The 23,952-nt window shown below is 35.5% G+C and overlaps 1 protein-coding gene across 11 annotated transcripts in view; it reads left to right on the forward strand.

Moving 5' to 3' along the window:
* The window catches only part of KIAA0586, a 113,444-nt gene that overhangs the window by 32,948 nt on the left and 56,544 nt on the right, over positions 1-23,952 (forward strand). For 10 of the 11 annotated variants that reach the window (XM_081230268.1, XM_081230265.1, XM_081230264.1 and 7 more), the window contains 9 exons: positions 543-656; positions 2,193-2,273; positions 9,589-9,782; positions 11,314-11,432; positions 15,717-15,916; positions 19,718-19,877; positions 20,292-20,511; positions 21,095-21,348; positions 22,461-22,537. In XM_081230268.1, coding sequence (XP_081086394.1) covers positions 543-656; positions 2,193-2,273; positions 9,589-9,782; positions 11,314-11,432; positions 15,717-15,916; positions 19,718-19,877; positions 20,292-20,511; positions 21,095-21,348; positions 22,461-22,537 — 1,419 coding nt within the window. The remainder of the gene's footprint in view (positions 1-542; positions 657-2,192; positions 2,274-9,588; positions 9,783-11,313; positions 11,433-15,716; positions 15,917-19,717; positions 19,878-20,291; positions 20,512-21,094; positions 21,349-22,460; positions 22,538-23,952) is intronic. The other variant, XM_081230272.1, reaches the window with a different exon arrangement.

The raw sequence follows: 23,952 nt of genomic DNA on the forward strand, positions 1-23,952 counted from the left end.
TGGCTCAAGAAGTTAGCCTAATATCTGGCTATCTAGCATAATGAAATAATTCAAAGTTCAGAGAAAAAAACCCTATGTATATATGAAGTTTTTTGGAGTGATATCTATCTATCTATCTAATAGTGAATATATAAGGAATATCCTAAATGTTTACCAACAGGAAATGATTAAATAAGGCATGTTTTTTCTTGAAATACTATACAGTCATTTAAAATACTATTATGAAGTCTATATGGAAGTATAGTAAGGTGTTTATGATCTAATTACAATGGAAAATCAGGAATGAAACTGTTTTAGAATTTAGCTATGCATAAGTTGATAGTAAAAACATAAAGGGAATAGTGAAAATGATGTTGTCTTAAGATAATAGGATTCTTTGTGTTTCCCTTTTATTTTCCAAATTTTGTAAAATATGCTTTCATATTTAAATTTGTTATCCATTGACTTTGCAATAAAAAGTTAAATATGTTATTGATACATAGATTCACAAATATTTGAGTCAAAATGATGAACTGAAAGCTGGATGTTGTATTCTGTTTTAGGTATTACCCAATGTAGATATTGACAGCATTTCAAATGGTACTGCTGATGTTGGTCTATCTCCGTCTAGTCCCAAAGAAGCATCTCCTCCTCCTCCTCTGAAAACCTGGATACAGGTATGTTCAGAAATGTATTCTATATCTTTGAGCAATGTCTGACTATGGATTTTTAACTAATGTTATTCCATGCAAAGTCTTCCATTATAATCTATTTTAATAATTTTGGTTTTAAGGAAAAGATTCAAAACAAATGTGAAATTGCTTTTTTTAAATTAATCAATCAATTTATTTTTGGTTGCGTGGGTCTTTGTTGCTGCGCATGGGCTTTCTCTAGTTCCATCGAGTGGGGGCTACTCTTCATTGCGGTGCGTAGGCTTCTCATTGCAGTGGCTTCTCGTTGCAGAGCGCGGGCTCTAGGCTTCAATAGTTGTGGCACATGGGCTCAGTAGTTGTGGCACGCAGGCTCTAGAGCACAGGCTCAGTAGTTGTGGTGCACGGGCTTAGTTGCTCCACAGCATTTGGGATCTTCCCGGACCAGGGATCGAACTGTTGTCCCCTGCACTGGCAGGCAGATTCTTAACCACTGCTCCACCAGGGAAGTCCCTGAAGTTGCTCATGAACTCGAAAAAGAAAGTTTGTTTAATATCCTTACATTTATAAATGTTCTGAAAATGATAATCCTTAGTGTAACTTTTTGGTAACTTAAGTTGTAAGACTCATATGTGAAGGAAGAATTTCTGTCTCTTTGAAGAAGAATCTTGATTTAAATGGGAATTAAATTATAGTTCTCCTGAATGTGAATTTTATAGTGACAATTGGAGTTTATGTTTTGGGATGTTACTTTGTCATCATACTATTGACACGATGCAAAAATATGCATTTCTTTCTAATATTTATTTGCTGCTTGTGATTGAATGACAAAATTATGACTTTACTACACAGCAAAATAGCACTGTAACATTTTCCCAGGTTTCATCTATGGTAAGCAAATTTGTTCATTGAGGATACAGTTTTAAGGAAAGGAAGAACATCAATTTTTCACAATCAGAAATAGTAAAATAGAACTGGCCCTGAATGGCTCTTGTGCCTAATTTTATTTTTCATCAATAATTTTTTCAACCAGAAGTTTATTAAAACATATATGATTACAAATAATTTTTTGGACTGTTCATCATTCTGCTCTCAGGAATTGTCTATTGTGGTTTTTGGTGACTAGATTATATATAGTGAGGCCTAGAGGCTAAATTTGTAAAATAATTATTTTGTTTGTCTTTCTAAATTATTTGAATCTGTATCTGTCTTTTTGTGAGTTTGTATATGTGTAAACTTATATATCTATACATACAAACACATTTCTTTATCTTAATTCTAGGAGGGAAATCACAACTATATCAACTTGATCAATTGACTTAAGTTGCATTGTTGGTAGAGTCCTTGATAGAAAAACTGATACCTAGTTTTTTATAGCTATTGAAGTGATGACTTGGAGACTAGCTTGGATTTCATTTACTAGTTAAATCAAGTCTGAGCAGGATATCAAAATAAAAAATAGGGGCATGTAATTATAAGCTTATGCTATGGTATTATGATAAATTAGGTATAAATTTAAAAGACATTAAACACAACCAAAACTTTCTGAAAATGCTTTCTTAGACTCCAGAATTTACAAAGGCAGATGAAGAAGAGGTGAAGTTTCCAGGAACTAACTTCGATGAAGTAATCGATATCATACAGGTAACAAAGCTTATTAGCAATCATGTGAATTTATTTTTCTACTAGCATTTTTTACATGATTTGATTATCTTTTTTTAAAGGCTTTATTATTTTTACAGCAGTTTAGGTTCACAGCAAAATTGAGAGGAAGGTACAGAAATTTTCTATATGTTCCCTGTCCCCACACATGCATGGTCTCCTGCATTATCAACATACCCCAACAATTTTGACTTGTTAAAACTGACACATCATAATCACTCAAAGTCCAGGGATGACCTCAGGGTTCCCTCTTTATGTTGTACATTCTATGGATTTGGAAAAATGTGTTCATCATTATGCTATTATACAGAGTATTTTCTCTGCCCTAAAATCCTCTCTGTTCTGACTATTCATCTGTCCCCCCTACCCACCCCAGTCCCTGGCAACCACTGATCTTCTTACTGTCTTCATAGTTTTGTCTTTTCCAGAATGCAGTCTAGTTGGAGTCATACAGTATGCAGCTTTCTCAGATTGGCTTCTTTCACTTAGTAAAATGCACTTAAGTTTCTTCCTTATCTTTTCATGGCTTGATAGCTCATTTCTTTTTAGCACTAAATAATATTCCATTGTCTGGATGGACCACAGTTTATTTATCCATTCACCTACTAAATGACATTTTGGTTGTTTACAAGTTTTGGTAATTATGAATAAAGCTGCTATAAAAATCTGAGGGAATTCCCTGGTGGTCCAGTGGTTAGGGTACTGTGCTTTCACGGTCAGGAGCCTGGGTTCAGTCCCTGGTCGGAGAAGTAAGATCCCGCAAGCCACGCTGTGCAGCCAAAAAAAACCAAACAAATGAAAACAAAACAAAACCAAACATCTGTTTTTTTCTGTGGACGTAAGTTTTTAACTCTTTTGAGTAAATATCAAGGAGCACAATTGCTGACTTATATGGTAAAAATATCTTTAGATTTGTAAGAAACCGCTGAACTGTCTTCCAAAGTTGCTGTACCATTTTGCATTCTCACCAGCAATGAATGATAGTTTCCGCTGTTTCATATCCTTGCCAGCATTTGGTGCTGTCAGCATTCCAGAGTTTGGCCATTCTCATAGGTGTGTAATGGTATCTTATTGTTGTTTTAATCTACATTTCTCTACCTCAACATGATAAAGGCCATATACAACAAGCCCACAGCAAGCATCATTCTCAACAGTGAAAAACTGAAAGCATTTCCTCTAAGATCAGGAACAAGACAAAGATATCCACTCTCTCCAGTTTTATTCAGCATAGTTTTGGAAGTCCTAGCCATGGCAGTCAGAGAAGAAAAAGAAGTAAAAGGATCCAAATTGGAAAAGAAGAAGTAAAACTGTTACTGTTTGCAGGTGACATGATACTATCTGTAAAAATCTTAAAGATGCTACCAGAAAACTATTAGAGGGACTTCCCTGGTGACGCAGTGGTTGAGAATCTGCTTGCCAATGCAGGAGACACAGGTTCGAGCCCTGGTTCGGGAAGATCCCACATGCCACGGAGCAATGAAGCCCATGCGCCACAACTACTGAGCCTGCACTCTAGAGCCCGTGAGCCACAACTACTGAGCCCACATGACACAACTACTGAAGCCCACGTGCCTAGAGCCTGTGCTCTGCAACAAGAGAAGCCACCGCAATGAGAAGCCCACGCACTGCAACAAAGAGTAGCCCCCACTTGCCGCAACTAGAGAAAGCCCGCATGCAGCAACAAAGACCCAATGCAGCCAAAAATAAATAATAAATAAAGTAATAAAGTAATTAATTTAAAAAAGAAAACTACTAGAGCTCATCAATGAATTTGGTAAAGTTGCAGGGTACAAAATTAATACACCGAAATCTCTTGGATTCCTATGCACTAACAATGAAAGATCAGAAAGAGAAATTAAGGAAACAATCCCATTTACCAGTGCATCAGAAAGAATGAAATACCTAGCAATAAACCTACTTAGGAGGCAAAAGACCTGTACTCAGAAAGCTATAAGATGCTGATGAAAGAAATCAAAGACGAGACAAACAGATGGAGAGATATACCATGTTCTTGAATTGGAAGAATCAATATTGTTAAAATGACTATCCTACCCAAAGTAATCTACAGATTCAGTGCAATCCCTATCAAATTACCAATAGCATTTTTCACAGAATTAGAGCAAAAAATTTCACAATTTGTATGGAAACACAAAAGACCCCGAATAGGCAAAGCAACCTTGAGAAAGAAAAACAGAGCTGGAGTAATCAGGCTCCCTGACTTCATACTATACTATAAAGCTATAGTAATCAAAACAGTATTGTACTGGCACAAAAACAGAAATATAGCTCAGTGGAACAGGATAGAAAGTCCAGAGATAAACCCACACACCTATGGTTACCTAATTTATGACAAAGGAGTCAAGAACATACAGTGGAGAAAAGACAGTCTCTTCAATAAGTGGTGCTGCGAAAACTGGACAGCTACATGTAAAAGAATGAAATTAGAAGATTCCCTAACACCATACACAAAAATAAACTCAAAATGGGTCAAAGACCTAAATGTAAGACCAGGGACTATAAAAATCTTAGAGAAAAACACAGAATGCTCTCTGACATAAATTGCAGCAAGATCTTTTTTGATCCCCCTCCTAGAGTAATGAAAATAAAAACAAAAATAAGCAAATGGGACCTAATGAAACTTAAAAGCTTTTGCACAGCAAAGGAAACCATAAACAAAACGAAAGGACAATCCACAGAGTGGGAGAAAGTATTTGCAAATGAAGTGACTGGCAAGGGAGTAATCTCCAAAATGTACAAATAACTCACATAGCTCAATATCAAAAAAACAAACAGCTCAATCAAAAAATGGGTGGAAGATCTAAATAGATATTTCTCCAAAGAAGACATACAGATGGCCAACAGGCACACGAAAAGATGCTCAATGTCACTAATTATTAGAGAAATGCAAATCAAAACTACAATGAGGTATCACCTCACACTGGTCAGAATGGCCATCATCAAAAAATCTACAAACAATAAATGCTGGAGAGGTTGTGGAGAAAAGGAAACCCTCCTACAGTGTTGGTGGGAATGTAAATTGGTACAGCTATTATGAAGAACATTATGGAGTTTCCTTAAAAAACTGAAAATAGAGCTAACATATGATCCAGTAATCTCACTCCTGGGCACATATCTGGAGAAAACCACAATTCAAAAAGATACATGTACCCCGTGTTCACTGCAGCACTATTTACAACAGCCAGGACACGGAAGTAACCTAAATGTCCATCAATGGAGGAATGGATAAAGAAGATGTAGTGCATATATACAATGGAATATTACTCAGCCATAAAAAAGAACAAAATAATGCCATTTGCAGCAACACGGGTGGACCTAGAGATTCTCATACTGAGTGAAATCAGACAAAGACAAATATCATATGACATTGCTTATATGTGGAATCTAAAAAAATGATACAAATGAACCTATTTACAAAACAGAAATAGAGTCACAGGTGTAGAAAACAAACTTACGGTTACCAAGGGGGAAAAGAGTGGGGAGGGATAAATGGGGAGATTGGGATTAACATATACACACTACTATATATAAAACACATAAGTAATAAGAACCAACTGTATAGCACAAGGAACTCTACTCAATACTCTGTAATGACCTGTATGGAAATAGAATCTAAAAAAGAGTGGATATATGTATAAGTATAACTGATTCACTTTGCTGTACAGCAGAAACTAGCACAACATTGTAAATCAACTATACTCGAATAAAAATTAATCAAAAAATTCACATTTTGCTGATATATGATGTGGAGCATCTTTTCAAATGCTTGTTTGCCATTGGTACATCACCTTTGGTGAGGTGTCCATTAAGGTCTTTGGCCCATTTTGAAAATTGGGTTGTTTTCTTATTATTGAGTTTTAAGACGGTTTTTTGGTATATTTTGGATAACAGTTTTTATCAGAATGTGTCTTTTGCAAATTTTTCTCCCAGTCTGTAGCTTATCTTCTAATTCTCTTGACATTCGTTTTCACAGAGCAAAAGTTTTTAATTTGAATGAAGTCCAGCTTATCAATTAGTTCTTTCATGGGTTGTCCCTTTGGTCTTAAATTTAAAAAGTCATTGCCATACCCACAGTCATCTATGTTTTCTCCTATGTTATCTCTAGGAGTTTTATAGTTTAGCATTTTACATTTAGGTCTATAATCCTTTTTTTTTTTGTGGTACGTGGGCCTCTCACTGTTGTGGCCTCTCCCGTTGCGGAGCACAGGCTCTGGATGCGCAGGCTCAGTGGCCATGGCTCACGGGCCCAGCCGCTCTGCGGCATGTGGGATCTTCCTGGACCCAGGCACGAACCCGTGTCCCCTGCATCGACAGGTGGACTCCCAACCACTGTGCCACCAGGGAAGCCCTGTAATCCATTTTGAGTTAATTTTTGTGAAGGGTGTAATCTCTGTGTCAATTTTTTTTTTTGCCTGTGAATGTCCATTTGTTCCAGCACCATTTGTTGAAAAGATTATCTTTGCTCCATTGTATTGCCTTTGCTCCTTTGCCAAAGATCAGTTGACTATATTTATGTGGATCTATTTCTGGGTTCTTTGTTGTGTTCCATTGATTTATTTGTCTGTTCTTTCACCAGTACCACACTGTCTTGATTATTGTAAGTCTTCAAGTTGGATACTGTCAGTCCTCCAACTTTGTACTTCTCCTTCAATATCATATTAGCTATTCTGGGTCTTTTGCCTCTTCATATAACTTTTAGAGTAAGTTTGTTGATATCTCCACAATAACTTGTTGAGATTTTTATTGGAATTACATTGACTCTATAGATCAATTTGGGAAGAACTGACATCTTAACGTTATTGAGTCTTCCTCTCCATGAACGTGGACTATCTCTCCACTTATCTAGTTCTTGATTTCATTCATTAGAATTACGTAGTTGCCCTCATATAGATCTTGTACTTGTTTTGTTAGATTTATACCTAAGTATTTCATTTGGGGGGGGTGTGCTAATGTAAATGGTATTGTGTTTTTAATTTCAAATGCTGCTTGTTCATTGTTGGCATATAGGAAAGTGATGGACTTTTGTATGTTAACCTTGTATCCTACAAATTTGCCATAATTGCTAATTAATTCCAGGAGTCTTTTTGTTGACTTTTTCAGCTTTTCTACATAGATGATCATGTCATGTGCAAAGATAGATGATCATGTCATGTGCAAAGATAGTTTTATTTCTTCCTTCTCAATCTGTATACCTTTAATTTTCTTTTCTTTTCTAATTATATTAGCAAGGACTTCTAGTACAATGTTGAAAAGGAGTGGTGAGAGGGAACATCCTTGCCTTGTTTCTGATGGTTGAATATCTTTTGACCATCAGTATTATGTAATAGAGCTTTGAGAAACTTCCTTTTACTTTGCAGTTAAATATATTTTTGTTTTAAAATTGTAAGGTTGTTATTCTGTAATACAGTATTATCTTCTATATCACCTAGCTACCTCCATGAAACTTAATGATTGTTAGCTGTTTCCCACCTGCATCTCCTCTCTCCTGCTTCCTACTTCCTTCTTTTCGTTTCCTTTGGTTTCCCTCTCTCCAGTCTGTCCTTCCTTCATTCTATTACATTTGTCTGTTTTCATTTCTGGATTATTGGCAAGTTCGCCAGTTAGTTCATATTGAGGAAAAAAGTTGTGAGGGGTCTAAAATCCAAGGGAAGAGCCCATATAGCAGGAAGAGATATAGAAATGATAGAAATGGTTAAATAGAAGGAGGGGAAAAGTAGCTGGAAGTAAAATATAAAGGATGGGAGAAAAGATCATAGAACATAGAGACTACTTGAATAATGATGTGTCAATGTACTTTAAAGAAGACATTTGTTCATATTTCTTAGACTTTCAGAACCAAGACTAGTTTTGTCAATCATAAAATAAAATCCTATTTTAGGGCTTCCCTGGTGGCGCAGTGGTTGAGAGTCCACCTGCCGATGCAGGCGACACGGGTTTGTGCCCCAGTCCGGGAAGATCCCACATGCCACAGGGCGGCTGGGCCCGTGAGCCATGGCTGCTGAGCCTGCGCGTCTGGAGCCTGTGCTCTGCAACGGGAGAGGCCATAACAGTGAGGGGCCCGCATACCACAAAAAAAAAAAAATCCTATTTTAAACATTAAGAGATATGCACTACATTAATGTTACTTTCTCACCAGTGTGTCTTCTCATGTGAGCTCGACATGAATGTTTTGAAGGTAAGAATATAGCAAAGACATTAGACAACTGTTCAATATATAAGTGAAAGGAACATTGTAGAAATAGCAAAGAATTTGGACTTCAAAGACAAGTGTTTCTATCCTTGCTCTGCCACTTAATAGCTGTGGACTTCATTTTTCAATGGGACAATATTATTGAGTTATATTTTTTAAAGAGCCCTAACTTTTTTGAGATACATATTGCATTATTTACAGATAAAATGATATGGTATCTGTGGTTTACTTCAAAATGGTGTGCAAAGGGGAAAGTGGATGGGGGAAGTATAGATGACACAGAGTTCATTATGAGTTGATAATTGTTAAAGCTGGGGAACAGGTAAGTGGGATTCTTATTATTTATATATAACAGATATAGTACATGAGCACTATTTTGTTCACTTTTAAACATGTATATTTTTCATAATAAAAAGTTTTAAAATTCCAGAAGTAACTCTTTTGATCATGATGTGATGGTACAAATAATGTGTAAGATGACCTAACTGCATATTTAAATGTAAATTATATGTTCTGTAAGAGTAAGCAGTAACATTTGGAAGTGTTAGTTTTACTATGATAATAAGTTTATAGAGGGAAATGTTAATAATGTTTTATGTAGGAATAACCAAGTTTTCTAGTTTGTTTTATGATTGTTTAAAATGAATATATATATTTTAAAATATTTATTTATTTATTTGGCTGCGCCAGGTCTTAGTTGTGGTACGTGGGACCTTCGTTGTGATGTGCGGTATCTTTTAGTTGTGGCATGCAGATTTTTAGTTGCGGCATGTGGGATCTAGTTCCCTGACCAGGGTTGAAACCCAGGCCCCCTGCACTGGGAGCGTGGAGTCTTAGCCGCTGGACCACCAGGGAAGTCCCTGAATATTGGGCTTTAAAAACACAATATAATTGTGCAATTAAGTTTCTTCAGTGTGATTTATATGACAAGTGTGTATACCATAAATAATGTGATACCACCAATTAGAAAATGCTATTGATTAATTTAGAAGTGTTGGTTAATTCACCTACCTAAGTTGTCTCTACTTGGCACTCAGTAAGTGTTGAACAGATACACGAATATAATAGTTTTGTTTTTATTATTACCAGGAAGGGGAAAAATGTGATGAAATTCTGGAATACTCTGAACCAATTCTGGAGTTTAACAGAAGTGTTAAAGTTGTTTCTACAAAATATAATGGCCCTCCGTTTCCGCCAGTTGCTTCTACTTTTCAGCCCACTACTGATGTTCTGGATAAAGTAATTCAGAGAAAAGAAACATTGGAAAATAGCTTAATTCAGTGGTGAGTTTACAGTGGTGTTGGGATGAACAGAATTATAGTAGCAAGTATAAATAGAATGTATGAAATTTTGGTTGAAAATCTTCCTTGTCTCCTTTTGTTTATTAAATTTTTCCTTTGCTGTAGTCACTGGGCACTATCTGACATGAGGCTGAGGGTTTAACTGTTGCAAGTATTGTTTCTGTCCTTGAATATTTGTACTGAGGCTGTCTGTTATGACAAAAGAGGCTATTGCTGAGTAACAAAGCATTAAAAATGTACAAGTTCTTTAATCCAGTGGTTTATTAACAGAAATTTATCCTAAGGAAATAATCAGTTCTGCTACTAGGCCATAGAATACTTAGCACTTATAGTGCTTACTACAAACAAGGCACTGTTTTATTTGTTAGTTATATAAACTCATAAACTCTACTTTTATACCTATTTTTACCTGTGGGAAACCTTAAAGAAGTTATGGAATAAACTAAACAACTGAATATTCATACAGTTATCAAGATTGGGTTTAGAAAAATATTTAATGATGTAGAAAGATATTAATAACACTGGTACATAAATGAAGCAGGATACTAATGATGCAACCACAGTTTAGAAGAGCTCACTCAAAAATAAATGTGCGTGGGAAAAATACTGAAAAATAATACCAAATTGTTAACTAACTTTGTTTATTCTTGAATCTGGGATTGTGAGTGAGCCTTATCTTTTTTTTTTAACTTTTATGTGTTCTCTGATTTTTACAATGAACATCTATTACTTGTATAATAATAATTAAGATGCCTGTTAGCTTCTCTAAAGAAATGTACAGGGCCTCCCTGGTGGCGCAGTGGTTGAGAGTCCGCCTGCCAATGCAGGGGATACGGGTTCGTGCCCCGGTCCGGGAGGATCCCATATGCCGCGGAGCGGCTGGGCCCGTAAGCCATGGCCGCTGAGCCTGCGCATCCGGAGCCTGTGCTCCGCAACGGGAGAGGCCACAACAGTGAGAGGCCCGCAGACTGCAAAAAAAAAAAAAAAAAAAAAGAAATGTACAAAATCAGTCCTTACTGTGTTTCCCTTCCTTTTCCTCTCCTACTTCCCTTCCTAAAAATGACCTTGAAAGTAAATTTTCTTTCCCTTTTTAGAGGAAAACTACCTGTGTTGCAGTCTATATATTTATTTCCTTGAAGAGAGGGCAGCTGGACTTCTTTTCTAGCTTTAACCTATATGTGCTTTCAGAGTAGGGAACCCAACATTTTAGGTGCATGATATGCCAGGTAATCATTGACCTAAACCTTAATTTGAATTTATGAGGGCTGTTAAAGTTTTCATTAGACTGATCAGAAAGATTTTAATTTGATAAACTGCCTCCCACACAGAGATTCGGTTTGTTTTTCTAGGAGATATATTTGAATTTTTTCTTCTTTCCAGATTCAACTTTCAGAATGACTGCTTTCACATTTAAATGTTTGTGTCCATGGGCACCAGTTATTTTTAAGGGTGTTATTTCTAACCATCTATACATTTCAACTAAATTTAGGAATCCTTAACTTTTTTCCCCCAGGGTGGAACAAGAAATCATGTCAAGAATGATCTCTGGGCTTCTTCCAGTCCAACAGCAGGCCACAGCTGACATCAGTGTCTCAGACAGTGAGGCCAGTGAGCCATTGACTTCTGACATTGGTAAGTGAAATGGAATCTTTTAGCTTTTTTTGTTATTATAAGACAAAACCTTCAGGTTGTTATGGATTTATATATTCTAGAGGTCACATAGTCCTTGGTTGACAAAAGATAAAAGTCCTCTTCTTTTCAATGTCACTTCCCAGTTTTCTGTAGTGGAATTTATTTCTCCCTCACTCCCTTATTACATACTGCAGCATTCAGATTATGCTATCAGTGTCCATCCCTCCTACCCCCAATCTCTCCATTATTTCCCATAGCACTTTGTGTGTGTTTGTTTGTGTGTCTGTGTATCTTTTTTTTTTTTTTGCGGTACGCGGGCCTCTCACTGTTGTGGCCTCTCCCGTTGCGGAGCACAGGCTCCAGATGCGCAGGCTCAGCAGCCATGGCTCATGGGCCCAGCCGCTCCGCGGCATGTGGGATCTTCCTGGACCGGGGCACGAACCTGTGTCCCCTGCATCGGCAGGCGGACTCTCAACCACTGTGCCACCAGGGAAGCCCCTGTGTATCTTTGTTATAGTAACCATCAAACTGTATTATGATTGGCTTGCATATCTGTCTCACTATAAATTAAATTGAGTTATAAATTACTATAAATTACTATAAATTACTCACTATAAGCGTGATCAAGTAAGCATGATTCTCCTTTAGAGCCTAGGCCTTGACTGACACCTAAGAAGAGTTTAAGCATTCCCTGAATGGGTAGAGCCTCTTTCTTTAGGGAGCCCACACCATTCACCTCTTCTTCCTCCGTCCTCCTTCCTCTTCCTCTTCTCTCCCTCCTTCTTCCTCCTTTTCATCCTCCTCTCCTTCCCTCTTCTTCCCCCTCTTTCTTCATTAGCTTTTTGAGGCATAATTTACTTGCCATAAAATTCACCAATTCTAAGTGTACCATTTGACAAGTTTTGTTAAACAAACACAGCCACATGTTAGCCACACAATCATGTTATAAAAAAACATTTCCATCATCCCCAACTGTCCCCTCATGCCACTTTGCAGTCAATCCCTAACCCCCTCCCATGCCTACTAGACCCTAACAACCACTGATCTACTTTCTATCATTGAATTTTGCCTTTTCTAGAATTTCATATATATGTAATCATACAGTATTTAGTCTTTTGTGTCTGACTTCTTTTATTTAGCATAATGCTTTGGCAGTCATGTTGTTGCATATAGTAATAAATATTACACACCATGTATGTACCATAATTTGTTAATCCACTTACCAGTTGATGGACATTTGTAGTCTTAGTTTTTGGCTATTATAAATACAGCTGTGCTATGTATATTTGCAAACAAATCTTTTATACACATCTTTTAATTTCTCTTGGTCATATGGTAAGTAGATATCTAACTTTATAGGAAACTGCTAAATGTTTCCAAAGTGGCTGTTCTATTTTGCATTCCATCCATCAGTGAATGAGAGTTCCAGCTGCTCCACATCCTTACTAATGCTTGTTGTCAATGTTTTTAATTATAGCCATTCACTAAGCATGTGGAGATATCTCATTGTGGGTTTTATTTGCATTTCCCCAGTAACTAATGATGTTGTACAATTTTTCATATGCTTATTTGCCAATTTTATATTTACTTTGATGAATTATCTTTAAAACTCTTTTGCTCAGTTTTTAACTGGGGTCTGTGTCTTACTATTATTGAGTTCTTCATTCTGGATACAAGTCCTTTATTGCATATGTTCTGCAGATGTGTTATCCTAGTTTTTATCTTACCTTTTGCTTTCTCGGCATTGTCTTTTGAAGGCCAAAGATTAATTTTGATGAAGTTTAATTTATCAATTTTTCTTTTATAGCTTGTGATTTTTGGGGTTTAAGAAATCTTTGCCCAACATCATTAAGATTTTCTCCTATGTTTTCTTCTAGAAGCCTTATGGTTTTAGATTATAAATTTAGGTCTATGGTATGTTTTGAGTTAATTTTTATATGTGGTGTGAAGTAAAGATCAAGATTTTTTTTGTGTGTATGGATATCCAATTTTTCTAGCATTATTTGTTGAAAAGATTATCCTTTCTCCTGCTGAATTGCCTTGACACCTTTGTTGGAAATCTTCTGGCTATTATATATGTTTGGATCTGTTTCTGGACCTGCTGTTTGGTCCCATTGATCTACAAGTCTGTCTTTACATCAATACCGCACTTCTTGATTATTGTAATTTAAAAATAAGTCTTGAAATTGGATGGTATAAGTTCTCCAGCTTTCTAGCTCTTTTTTTTTTAACATTCCTATATATCGTTACCTCTATTTTTTCCCACTTCTTTCCAGTCCAGAATAACCTCCTCTTCCTTCTTCTTAAACTACCCCTTAACTGCCTAAATCCTAGACATTAGAGTCTGTATTTACTGCTTTACTTTCTCATTGCTCACTTTCTCTTTAGTTTTTATGAGCTGGCTTTCTTCTTCTTCTTAATTAAATTCCTCTCTTACAGCATTTGGTTCTCAGAGATAACCTTTCTTCAAATCCTTATTCTCCTAGAAGGCTCTAGTATGGGCATTGTTGACTACCTCTAATTATTAAAATGTTCTACTGGTTTGGGTTTCTTAGAATTCATTCTGTTGTTCTTCCCCTTATCTTTTTAATTTCTTTCGGACCTCATTTACTCATCTTTTTTCTTTTTTTCTTTTTTCTACTTGAATAAAAAATTTCCCCCAAGCTTCTGTCCCCTGCCCTCTTTCTTTTCTGTTTTTCTAGTCTCTTCTTGGTGATAGTTATCCCGTGTCAGTTGATGACCCCTAAGCTAACACATTTAGGCTGTAAACTTGCAGTTTTGCCTGTTGATGAATATTTTACTTGATGCTCCACTGGCATACCAAACTTGGTGTGTCCAGAATGCATCTCATTTTTCTAACCAACTTTATTCCTCCTTTGTTTCTCTTTCTGTTAATTATACCACTATTTTCCAAGCGCCCAGTTTCCAAAGCCTTGGAGTATCACTTGCTCTACTTTGTTTTCTTTGGTCTTCCTTCAGTCCACACCCAGCCACGGCCTATGTCCTGGCTCCATGCCATTTATTCTTATATTTGATTAATTCTTCCTATTTAGTATAACTCAAATGCCTCTTCCACGGCTACTATCCCAGGTTTTCTTTCATCTTCTCATTTTTTGAAGGGAGGAATAAAATGACCAACAGTTATGAGGAAATTTTTTTTACTTAAGATTAGTACTTCTTTAATGATAAAATCATTTTGTCATGTTAGAAGATACTTTTTCAGGAGAAGACATCTAGGAGTACAAATCCAAAAGAAAACCAAAACCAGTTCATCCAAATAATTGCTCTGAGACTATTTCAAAATCTGTTGAAAAAGGAACAGATGGAAAATACCAAGTGAAACTGGAATAAAAAAGAACTGGAAGCTAAAGAGAAGGCAAAGGACCATGAAATATGCCTTGGAGAAACAGATAATCGGACTTCTGTAGCTTTTGGTCAAAATTCTGGTTGTGGAGATGGTATTCAGCAGTCCCAAGACAAGGAGACCAGTCTAGGAAAACAAACAAGTGTCTCCAAAGATTTGTCTGGTTTATGATGGATACTGTCCAAACTGCCAGATGCTTTTTTCTTCATTGCTAGGTCATACACCTCGATGGCATATTTTGGAGTGTTTGGATTCTCCACCAGTCTCTCCTGCTAGTGCAGATCAGGGCTAGTGATAGACCTCTTAGCAGTCCTTCACAGGGGTCAGGTGGTGGTTTCAGTGAGACTAATTCAGGCTTTGTAGCCTTAAGGAAAGATGGTCTAATAGAGAGGGTATTTAGATCCTGTTCCCTTTTCTTTAAAAGCATGTGTGTGTGCTTTCCTGGTGCCCTACTCTTGGAAATGTGGATTGTTTTCAGATGAAAACATTTAATGTGGATACAAATCTTTTTTTTTGCAGGGGTGGGGTGTGCTGAGCGGCATGCAGGATTTTAGTTCCCTGACCAGGGATTGAACCCGTGCCCCTTGCAGTGGGAGCATGGAATCTTAACCACTGGACCACCAAGGAAGTCCCTGCAAATCCTTTTTATCACTAAATTTTGTAGTGGTAGGGAAGAGGCCATATAAGTAAATTTTCATCTGGATGTTTTCCTCCCCTTTTTAGTTTGTTTAGAGAGGATGTTCATTATGTGAGTTAACCATCTTATTCTCTGTCACAATAAGTAGATTTTGTATTTTCATTTTATTCCTCCTCACACCATCTCATACACATATGTTCACATCTCTAAAATTTTAAGAATTAAGGCTTAGAATGCAAGCATGTTTCTTGCACACTTACTCTGAAATTCTTTCATTTTTTAGTGGAAGGAACAAGCAGTGGTGCCCTCCAGCTTTTTGTTGATGCCGGGGTTCCTGTGAATTCAGACATTATTAGGCATTTTGTGAATGAAGCTCTTGCTGAAACCATTGCCATCTTGCTGGGTGACAGAGAAGCAAAGAAGCCAGGTCCTGTTGTTACAAGTGTTTCTGGGGATGTTTCAATTAGCAAAACACACTTGCCGGTAAGTGTGACTCTCCTTCATGACTTGGAGTCCTGGGGAATTTTTGATACCTTTGTTAAAGAACAGTAAAATGGACAGATTTTAAATTGGGTCATAAGATCATAGTTTGTGGTGGAGATTGGTTTCTTGTGGCTTTGATTACAATAACAGTTCCTCCAGCATTTTATTTTAAAAACTTTAAAATCTATAGAAAGTTGAAAGTATGATACAATGAACATCTGTGTAAGCTTTACCTACATTTACCAGTTGATAACATTTTGACACATTTTCTTTATCTGTCTTTATATGTTGTTTATTATATATGCTTTAAAACTCATTTGAAAGTTGCAGATATCATGACACTTCTAAAAGCATCAGTAGTATCTCCTAAGAACAAGATTCTTTATTACATAACCAAAATACCATTATTATGCTCCCCATATTTAACACTGATATGTTAATACTATATAATATAGAGTCTATGTTTGAATTTCCCCAGTTGTTCCAAGAATATCCTTATAGCTAATTCTTTTAAAATTCAAGATATAGCTAAAAATTACATGTACTGCTTTTGGTTCTTATATAAAGTGATATTTTTAATCTTTAAAAGAAAGTATATTTCAGGCATTTTTGTTATTGTTTGTTTAATCAGCCTCTCTATGTTAAATAGAGTTTCTAATTTATTATGCAACATGAAATTATACAAAACCACTACCAGTGGAGGGTGGGAGGAGCAATATAGGGGTGGGGCAGTGGAAAGTGCAAACTTTTGGCTGTAAGATAGGCTCAAGGATGTACTGTACAACACAGGGAGTAGAGCCAATATTTTGTAATAACTGTAAATGGAATGTAACCTTTAAAAATTGTATGAAAATTTTAAAGAACTAAAAAAAAAAAAAGAAATTATACAAAACCAGAATGTACTCTGTATTACCAATTGTTTAAAACTTCATGGTCAATTCTGATCCTGTCTATCGTAAAAACATCATTTTATATAAGTGAAACATTTAAACTGACTCACTGGAGGTATAAACATAAAGTTACATATTTGAATTTTATGGAGATTGGTGTAATGTAATTGGTGTAGTGTGATTAGTGTGCCAGAGATTTGGTACATACTTTTGTTCTATGCTTTATTAGCTCATTGGTAATGCATGCCAATATCAGAGTTGTGGTTATCTCTATGCTAATTAACTTTGGTTTGTCTTCTGCCCATATATTTCAGATATTTTCATAAGGGTGATTTAATGAGAAAATATAGAAAAATCAGTATAAATAGGAAATAAATGTAATTGTTAAGAGCATGGACTCTGGAGTTGGGAAGTTCTGAATTTGAACCCTCTCAGCTCTGTTACTTTAGTCTTGTCTGTATACTAGAGATAAAATACTCAGAGTTTAAATGATGACGGCTTTACCAAAATCTGCTTTCCAAATATTAAGGAGGCCAGGTTCCCCTCCCCCATTGCCATATTGTTCCTTTTCTTCAAAATTGCCATGGCTTTTTTTGGCCTTTTCATCTTCGATATATGTTTTAAAATTAATTTTCAAGTTCTGTAAAATATTTTGTTGGGATTTTTGGGGGAATTAATTCAATTTTGATTGGTTTAATTTGAGGAGAATTGACATCTTTATGATACTGTATCTTGTGAGCCATCATAGAAGATTTTGTGGAAGATTCAATAAGATGATATATGAAAGAGCTTAATCTAGGTCCTGGAACTTGGTAAATACTCAGTAACTAATTGTTTATCATTATTACCCATTACCAAGACTAGTAGGATACCTTTAAACCCTCTCATGATGATGAGTCAGTAGCATTATATTTGAAAACAGCAGTCTTAGGCTATAGGTTTATGCTGTCAAGAAGGATAAAACATAGTATATTTCTGTCACTTAAAAAACAAAGCTAAGAATATGCTATAGAATTTCTAATATGCTTCATAATTTTTAAATTGTATATCTCTTTGCAACTCATAATACAGAATAAAGGCCAGTCACCCCACTATAAAAATATGTTTTAGAAAGAGAAAAAAAGGACAAATAGAAAAATGGGGAAAAGACATGTCCAGACAGTTCACACACAAAAAGGAAATACAAATGGCCCACATACATACAAAAAGATGGTCAGTCTCACTGATAGTGAGAAAAAAAAAATCATTGAATCCATTTTTACTGATCAAATTGGTAACACTCTAAAAGTTTGATTAACACCATTGTTCAGGAAACCTTTGGGAAATGGGAATTCTCATACCTTCTGGTGTTATTGCATTGATAAAGTAATATAACCATATAGAGGGAAATTTGGCAATATGTATTCAAATTAAGAATGCAATTAGCCCTTTAACCAAGCAGTCTCACTTCTGGGAATTTATTCTATAGAAAATCTATACACATATGAAATGACTTAAGTCTCAAATAACTAAAAATAGAATTACCATATGACCCAGCAATCCCACTCCTGGGTATATATCCAAAAAAACCAAAGACACTAATTTGAAAAGATACATGCACCCCAACGTTCATAGCAGCGTTACTTACAATTGCCAGGTTATAGGAGCAACCTAAGTGTCCATCAGCAGATGAATGGATAAAGAAGATGTGGTGTATACACACACACACACACAATGGAACACTACTGAGCCATAAAAAAGAATGAAATTTTGGCATTTGCAGCAACATGGATGGACCTAGAGATTATCTAAGGCAGACAGAGAAAGACTAACATCATACAATAGGATTTATATGTGGATTCTAAAAAAATGATACAAATGAACTTATTTACCAAACAGAAAGACTCACAAACATAGAAAATGAACTTATGGTTACCTAGGGGAGAGGTAGGGAAGGGATAAATTAGGAGTTTGGGATTAGCAAATTAGTAACTTATATAAACTACTATATATAAAATAGATAAATAACAAGGACCTACTGATAGCACAGGGAACTATATTCAATATCTTGTGATAACCTATAGTGGAAAAGAATCTGAAAAAGAATATATATATATATATATATATATATATATATATATATGTATGGATATATATAACTGAATCACTTTGCTGTATACCTGAAACTAACACAACATTGTAAATCAACTATACTTCAATAAAATTTTTTTAAAGTAGGAATATAGCCAGTATTTTGTAATAACTGAAAACCTAATGTAACCTTTAAAAATTGTATAAAAATTTTGAAAAAGAGTATTCTGGACATAAAAAAATGACTTAAGATTATATTTGATAATTCTGAGGAAAGGAACTAAGTAGATAGGACATGGGTAGGAAAGGAGACTTAATTTTCACCATCATCCTTTTGAAGTTTGAATCGTTTGAATTACCTGTTTAACAAACTGATTTTAAAATGTGTGCTTTTTTCTTCCCCAGGACTTTCCATCTCTACATTGTCTTCCTTTTATCCCCCCTACTTTTTCTTATCCTTCCATTGCTTTTCATAAGCTTTGTTCTTTTGTACTGAAAGGTGATTTTTGATATCTCGTCAATTAGTTAAAATACTCTCTTTCTGTTACATGGTCTACCCAGCTTGTGTTTGCGTTTGATCTTCAACTGTCTGTTTAATCTTCCTCTCTATATTAGATAAGGGGGCCTAGTTCAGAGGCGGAGCTGTTTCAGTTGCTGGAGGCTTTCTGTAGGCCGGTCTTGAAACTAATAGCTAGAAGTTCAAGAGCTAAGATACAGAGGACTCCATTTTCCCCCCCCATCCATTTAAATTTTATGTAACTCTGAATGAGATCATTTTATTTTTCAAATTACACTTATTTGGGGATTGTGAGCACCACTTATCTTGTTTTATTTATTTTAGGCAAGAGTGTGTACCCCAGTGGCTACCCCACAGCCAACTCCTCCTCTCTCACCTTCATCACCTCCTGAGGAGCGTGTGTTGGTAAAAACTCCAGATTCTTCTCCCTGTGTTTCAGATCATGATGTAGCTTTTCCCGTGAAAGAAATATTTGCTGAAGAAGGTAGAAACCTTATTTCTATAACTCAGTTTTAATTTTAGCAACTATTAAATAAAATAGCATGGTTTGTTTTATAAGAGTCTTTATAGATTAGCATACACATACCTGTTGCTTACTAGGTTCTAGTAAGTCATTTTTTCTTACAAAGAAACTAAGGGGTTGGTTACCACTTTTTAAAGTATATAATCTAGTAGACATTTAGACTATTTTAAGTTCATGGTGATGTTGAAAGTGATGTCTTCTCAAGGTTATTTTTTGTACTTTACTAAATTAATTTGGAGCTTTTCCCATTAATGGCCATCATTATTATTATTAATTCTTGTTGCCATTATTTGTATGCCAAAATGTTAAACAGTATATCTTGCCTTCCTGTGGAATTCTTATTGACTTTTTTTTGCTTTTACAAAAAACCTTTAGGAAATAATATGCCTCCCATCACACTTGTTAATACTCCAACCGCTACCCCTGCAACTACACCTCCTCCCGCAGCAGCTCTTACCCCAACTTTGTCAGAGACTTCTATTGATAAATTGAAGATGTCAAGCCCAGAGCTTCCCAAGCCATGGAGTAATGGAGACCTGCCACTGGAAGAAGAGAATCCCAACTCTCTTCAAGAAGAACTTCACCCGAGAGCTATGTAAATGACAGTATATTCAGTTTTAGTAACTATACATTTCATCTTATGTTGACTTAGGTGACCCATTGAAAACATCAGAAATGATAAATGAAGGTTGATAAACCACAAGCTAATCTATACTTTAGTAGGAAGAAGTTTCATAAATTTTATGTTTTTAAAATTTTTACCAGATTTATTTATACTTTCACTTCTCTTCTTTTAAAACAAAATTTTTGGGGAAACAGATTAAAATAAAGATATCTATAATATTGTTAATAAAATAGAAGATTTTTCCCCAGTGTGAATCTTCATTTACTGTGATCAGTTAACTTTTATATTACCATATATCCCTATGTAGATTTATTTTAGAGATGGTAGAACTTTCAAGATGGTCTGTGATTAAAGCATGAAGATGATTTTGGAAAAATAAATCTTGTTGGTTAATTATAGTAGTGCAGATTATAGAAATATATAGATATATCTATTTATTGATATAGAAATATGTCTAAAGAAGACACAGTACTTTTGAATCTATTTTTTATATAAAAATTAATATAGGCCTTCACCGATGTAATACATTCAAACTATGTCTCTTTCTTCTTAGTGTAATGTCTGTGGCCAAGGATGAAGAACCTGAGAGCATGGACTTCCCTGCTCAGCCTGCACCTCCAGAGCCAGTTCCCCTTATGCCGCTTCCTGCTGGCACCAAGGCCCCTTCCCCCATACAGATGCCAAGTTCAGATTCATCAACAACGGAGAGTACCTTGAGCGTTACTGCCACTGAAACTGAAACCTTAGATAGACCCATCTCTGAAGGAGAGATTTTATTTAATTGTGGTCAAAAGGTGGCTCGTAAGAGTAAGTTAATTTTGCATCAGTTGATTTCACTGGTTAGCTTATGATAATTCCTAAGTAATACTTTTCTGTCTAAAGTGTTTTTACTTAATTTTCAAGATTTAACAGGGTATAGTAGAAAGAATATGGCCTCTGCAAGTTAACTTTTCTACACCTTAACCTCAGAATGTAAAATCTCCCTCATAAATCCCACCCTCCAGAAATAATATCACTGTTGAAAGTTTGGGGTATACCCTTCCAGTCTTTTTTTTTCTTTGCATATATAGACACCTAAATACATTTGTATGTATATATATTTTTACCTTTTAAGTAGGGTCATATTATACATATTGTTTTGAAATCTGAATTTTTTAACCTTAAATATGTTATAGACATTTTTCTATATTAATACATATAGCCCTACCTCTTTTTTTTAGTGGCTGGGTAGTCTGCTAAAACAGTGCCATAGTTGTGGGCATTTAGATTGTTTTCAGTGTTTTCATACTATACATAACTCTCCACTGACCATCCTTGCACATATATTTATTTATCTTTGTGAACTTCCATAACTGATAACTTCCTTAGAATACATGCCTAGAAGTGGAATTGCTGAGTCAGAGTATGCACCTTTAAAATAGCAATACATAGGGAATTCTCTGGCGGTCCAGTGGTTAGGACTCCATGTTCTCACTGCCAGGGGCGTGGGTTCAGTCCCTGTTTGGGGAACTAAAAAACCCCACAAGCCACACGGCGTGGCCAAAAAAATAAAATTAAATAGCAATACATTGCCAACATGCTCTCCAGAAAGGTGAATTGGTTTTTAATTTTAATCAGTTTTTAATTATATCAGTAGTATATAGGAGTGCCTCTTTTTAATTTCATGGTTACAGTTGATGTTTAATAGCTCTTTTTAATTTCTGACAAGCTGGTAAGTGAAACAAAAATCTCATCTTTGTTATAAAATGTGCTTTTCAAAGAGCTAGTGAGATTGAATAGCTTGTGAATTATGATTTATGAACTTTGCCAGTATTTTTATTGTGTAAGTTTTAAGTGTAATATTCTATGGCTTTATGGTGAGATTATTTACTAAATTTATGTTTCTTCTTTTTTCCAAATTTTTGCATTTTAATTTCTAGTTTTAGGAGATGAAGGACTGTATCTGACAAACCTAAATGATAGCTTTTCCAGTACTCTGCATGATGCCCTCGAAATGGTAAGAAGTGATTGACTCCACATTGAATTCTGAGATGAAGAATATCTTGATGAACTTGTTGCTACTGATCAGGGTTTTTTCTCAAATATTTGAGTTATAGTCATAAAATTTAATAAAATATCCATGAAGGAATTTAAGGTTTCTTACACATGTCATTATCATATTTACACATTTCATTATCATAATTGTGAGAATGAATAGAAAATTGTTGTTAACCCCTGTGGCTCCGGTAGTTGAAAAATGCAGTTAATGTAATTAGGTAATGAAAATCTAACTCAAGGCACATTGTCACCTAGATATGTTGCCTTTACAGTGTTTCAGGCAGGACCTTAGCTGTGGAAACCAACTCTCTTATAATACGTTTGTAATTTTTCCCTAATCGTGATTATAATTCTTTATGCTAAAAAATAATTGAATTTAGTGGCTTTAAAAAGAAATACTGGGAATTCCCTGGTGGTCCAGTGGGTAAGACTCCGTGCTCCCAATACAGGGGGCCCGGGTTTGATCTCTGGGGAACTGTGGGGTCAGGGAACTAGATCCCACATGCGTGCTGCAACTAAGAGTCTGCATGCCGCAACTAAGAAGTCCACGTGCTGCAACTAAAACCTGGTGCAGCCAAAATAAATAAATAAGTAAAGATTTTAAAAAGTAATTAAAAAACATACTGAAATAGGACCCAAGGGTACTAACTCTCCTAGTTATTATCTAGCTTTATGGAAGGAAAATTCGCATTTAAAAATATATATCTTAACATATATATCAACATGTATAATATATATAAAAATACCATACAGAAATGATAATAGGGATTTTCTTTTGAAAATTATTCAGGAATAGAAATCTTTACTTTTCATGTTTTTCAAACAACCTAAGCAAGTAAGGATAGTTGTGCTCAACTTTCATCTACATTGATCCATAGCCTCTGCTAAGCATTGCTATTATTGTTGCTCTTTAAAAAAAAACTTATTTGATAATTTTTGACATATGTGTATATCTATAAAGCCATTACCACAGTTAATGTAATGAACATATTCATCATCCATCACTCCCAAATCTTTCCTCAGGCCCTTTTGTAATCCCTCCTTCTCATCTCTTATCATTCCTCTCATTCTCTATACCTCTTCCAGTAACTACTGATCTACTTTCTGTAACTATAGATTAGTTTGCATTTGTATCATAGTTCATTCCTTATTATTGCTGAGCAGTGCTCTATTGTATGGATGTGCCACAGTTTGCCTGTTCACCTGTTGATGGACGTTTGGGTTCATTTCCAGTTGGGGGCTATTACAAATAAAGCTGCTTTCATTTCTCTCTGGCAAATATCTAGGGGTAGAATGGATGGATAATATGGTAGTTATATCTTAATCTTTAAGGAAAGCTGTTTAGGGCTTCCCTGGTGGCTCAGTGGTTAAGAA

The sequence above is a fragment of the Mesoplodon bidens genome (genome assembly GCF_964165515.1).
Source record: "Mesoplodon bidens genome assembly, chromosome: 3".
Classification (NCBI taxonomy): Eukaryota; Metazoa; Chordata; class Mammalia; order Artiodactyla; family Ziphiidae; genus Mesoplodon; species Mesoplodon bidens.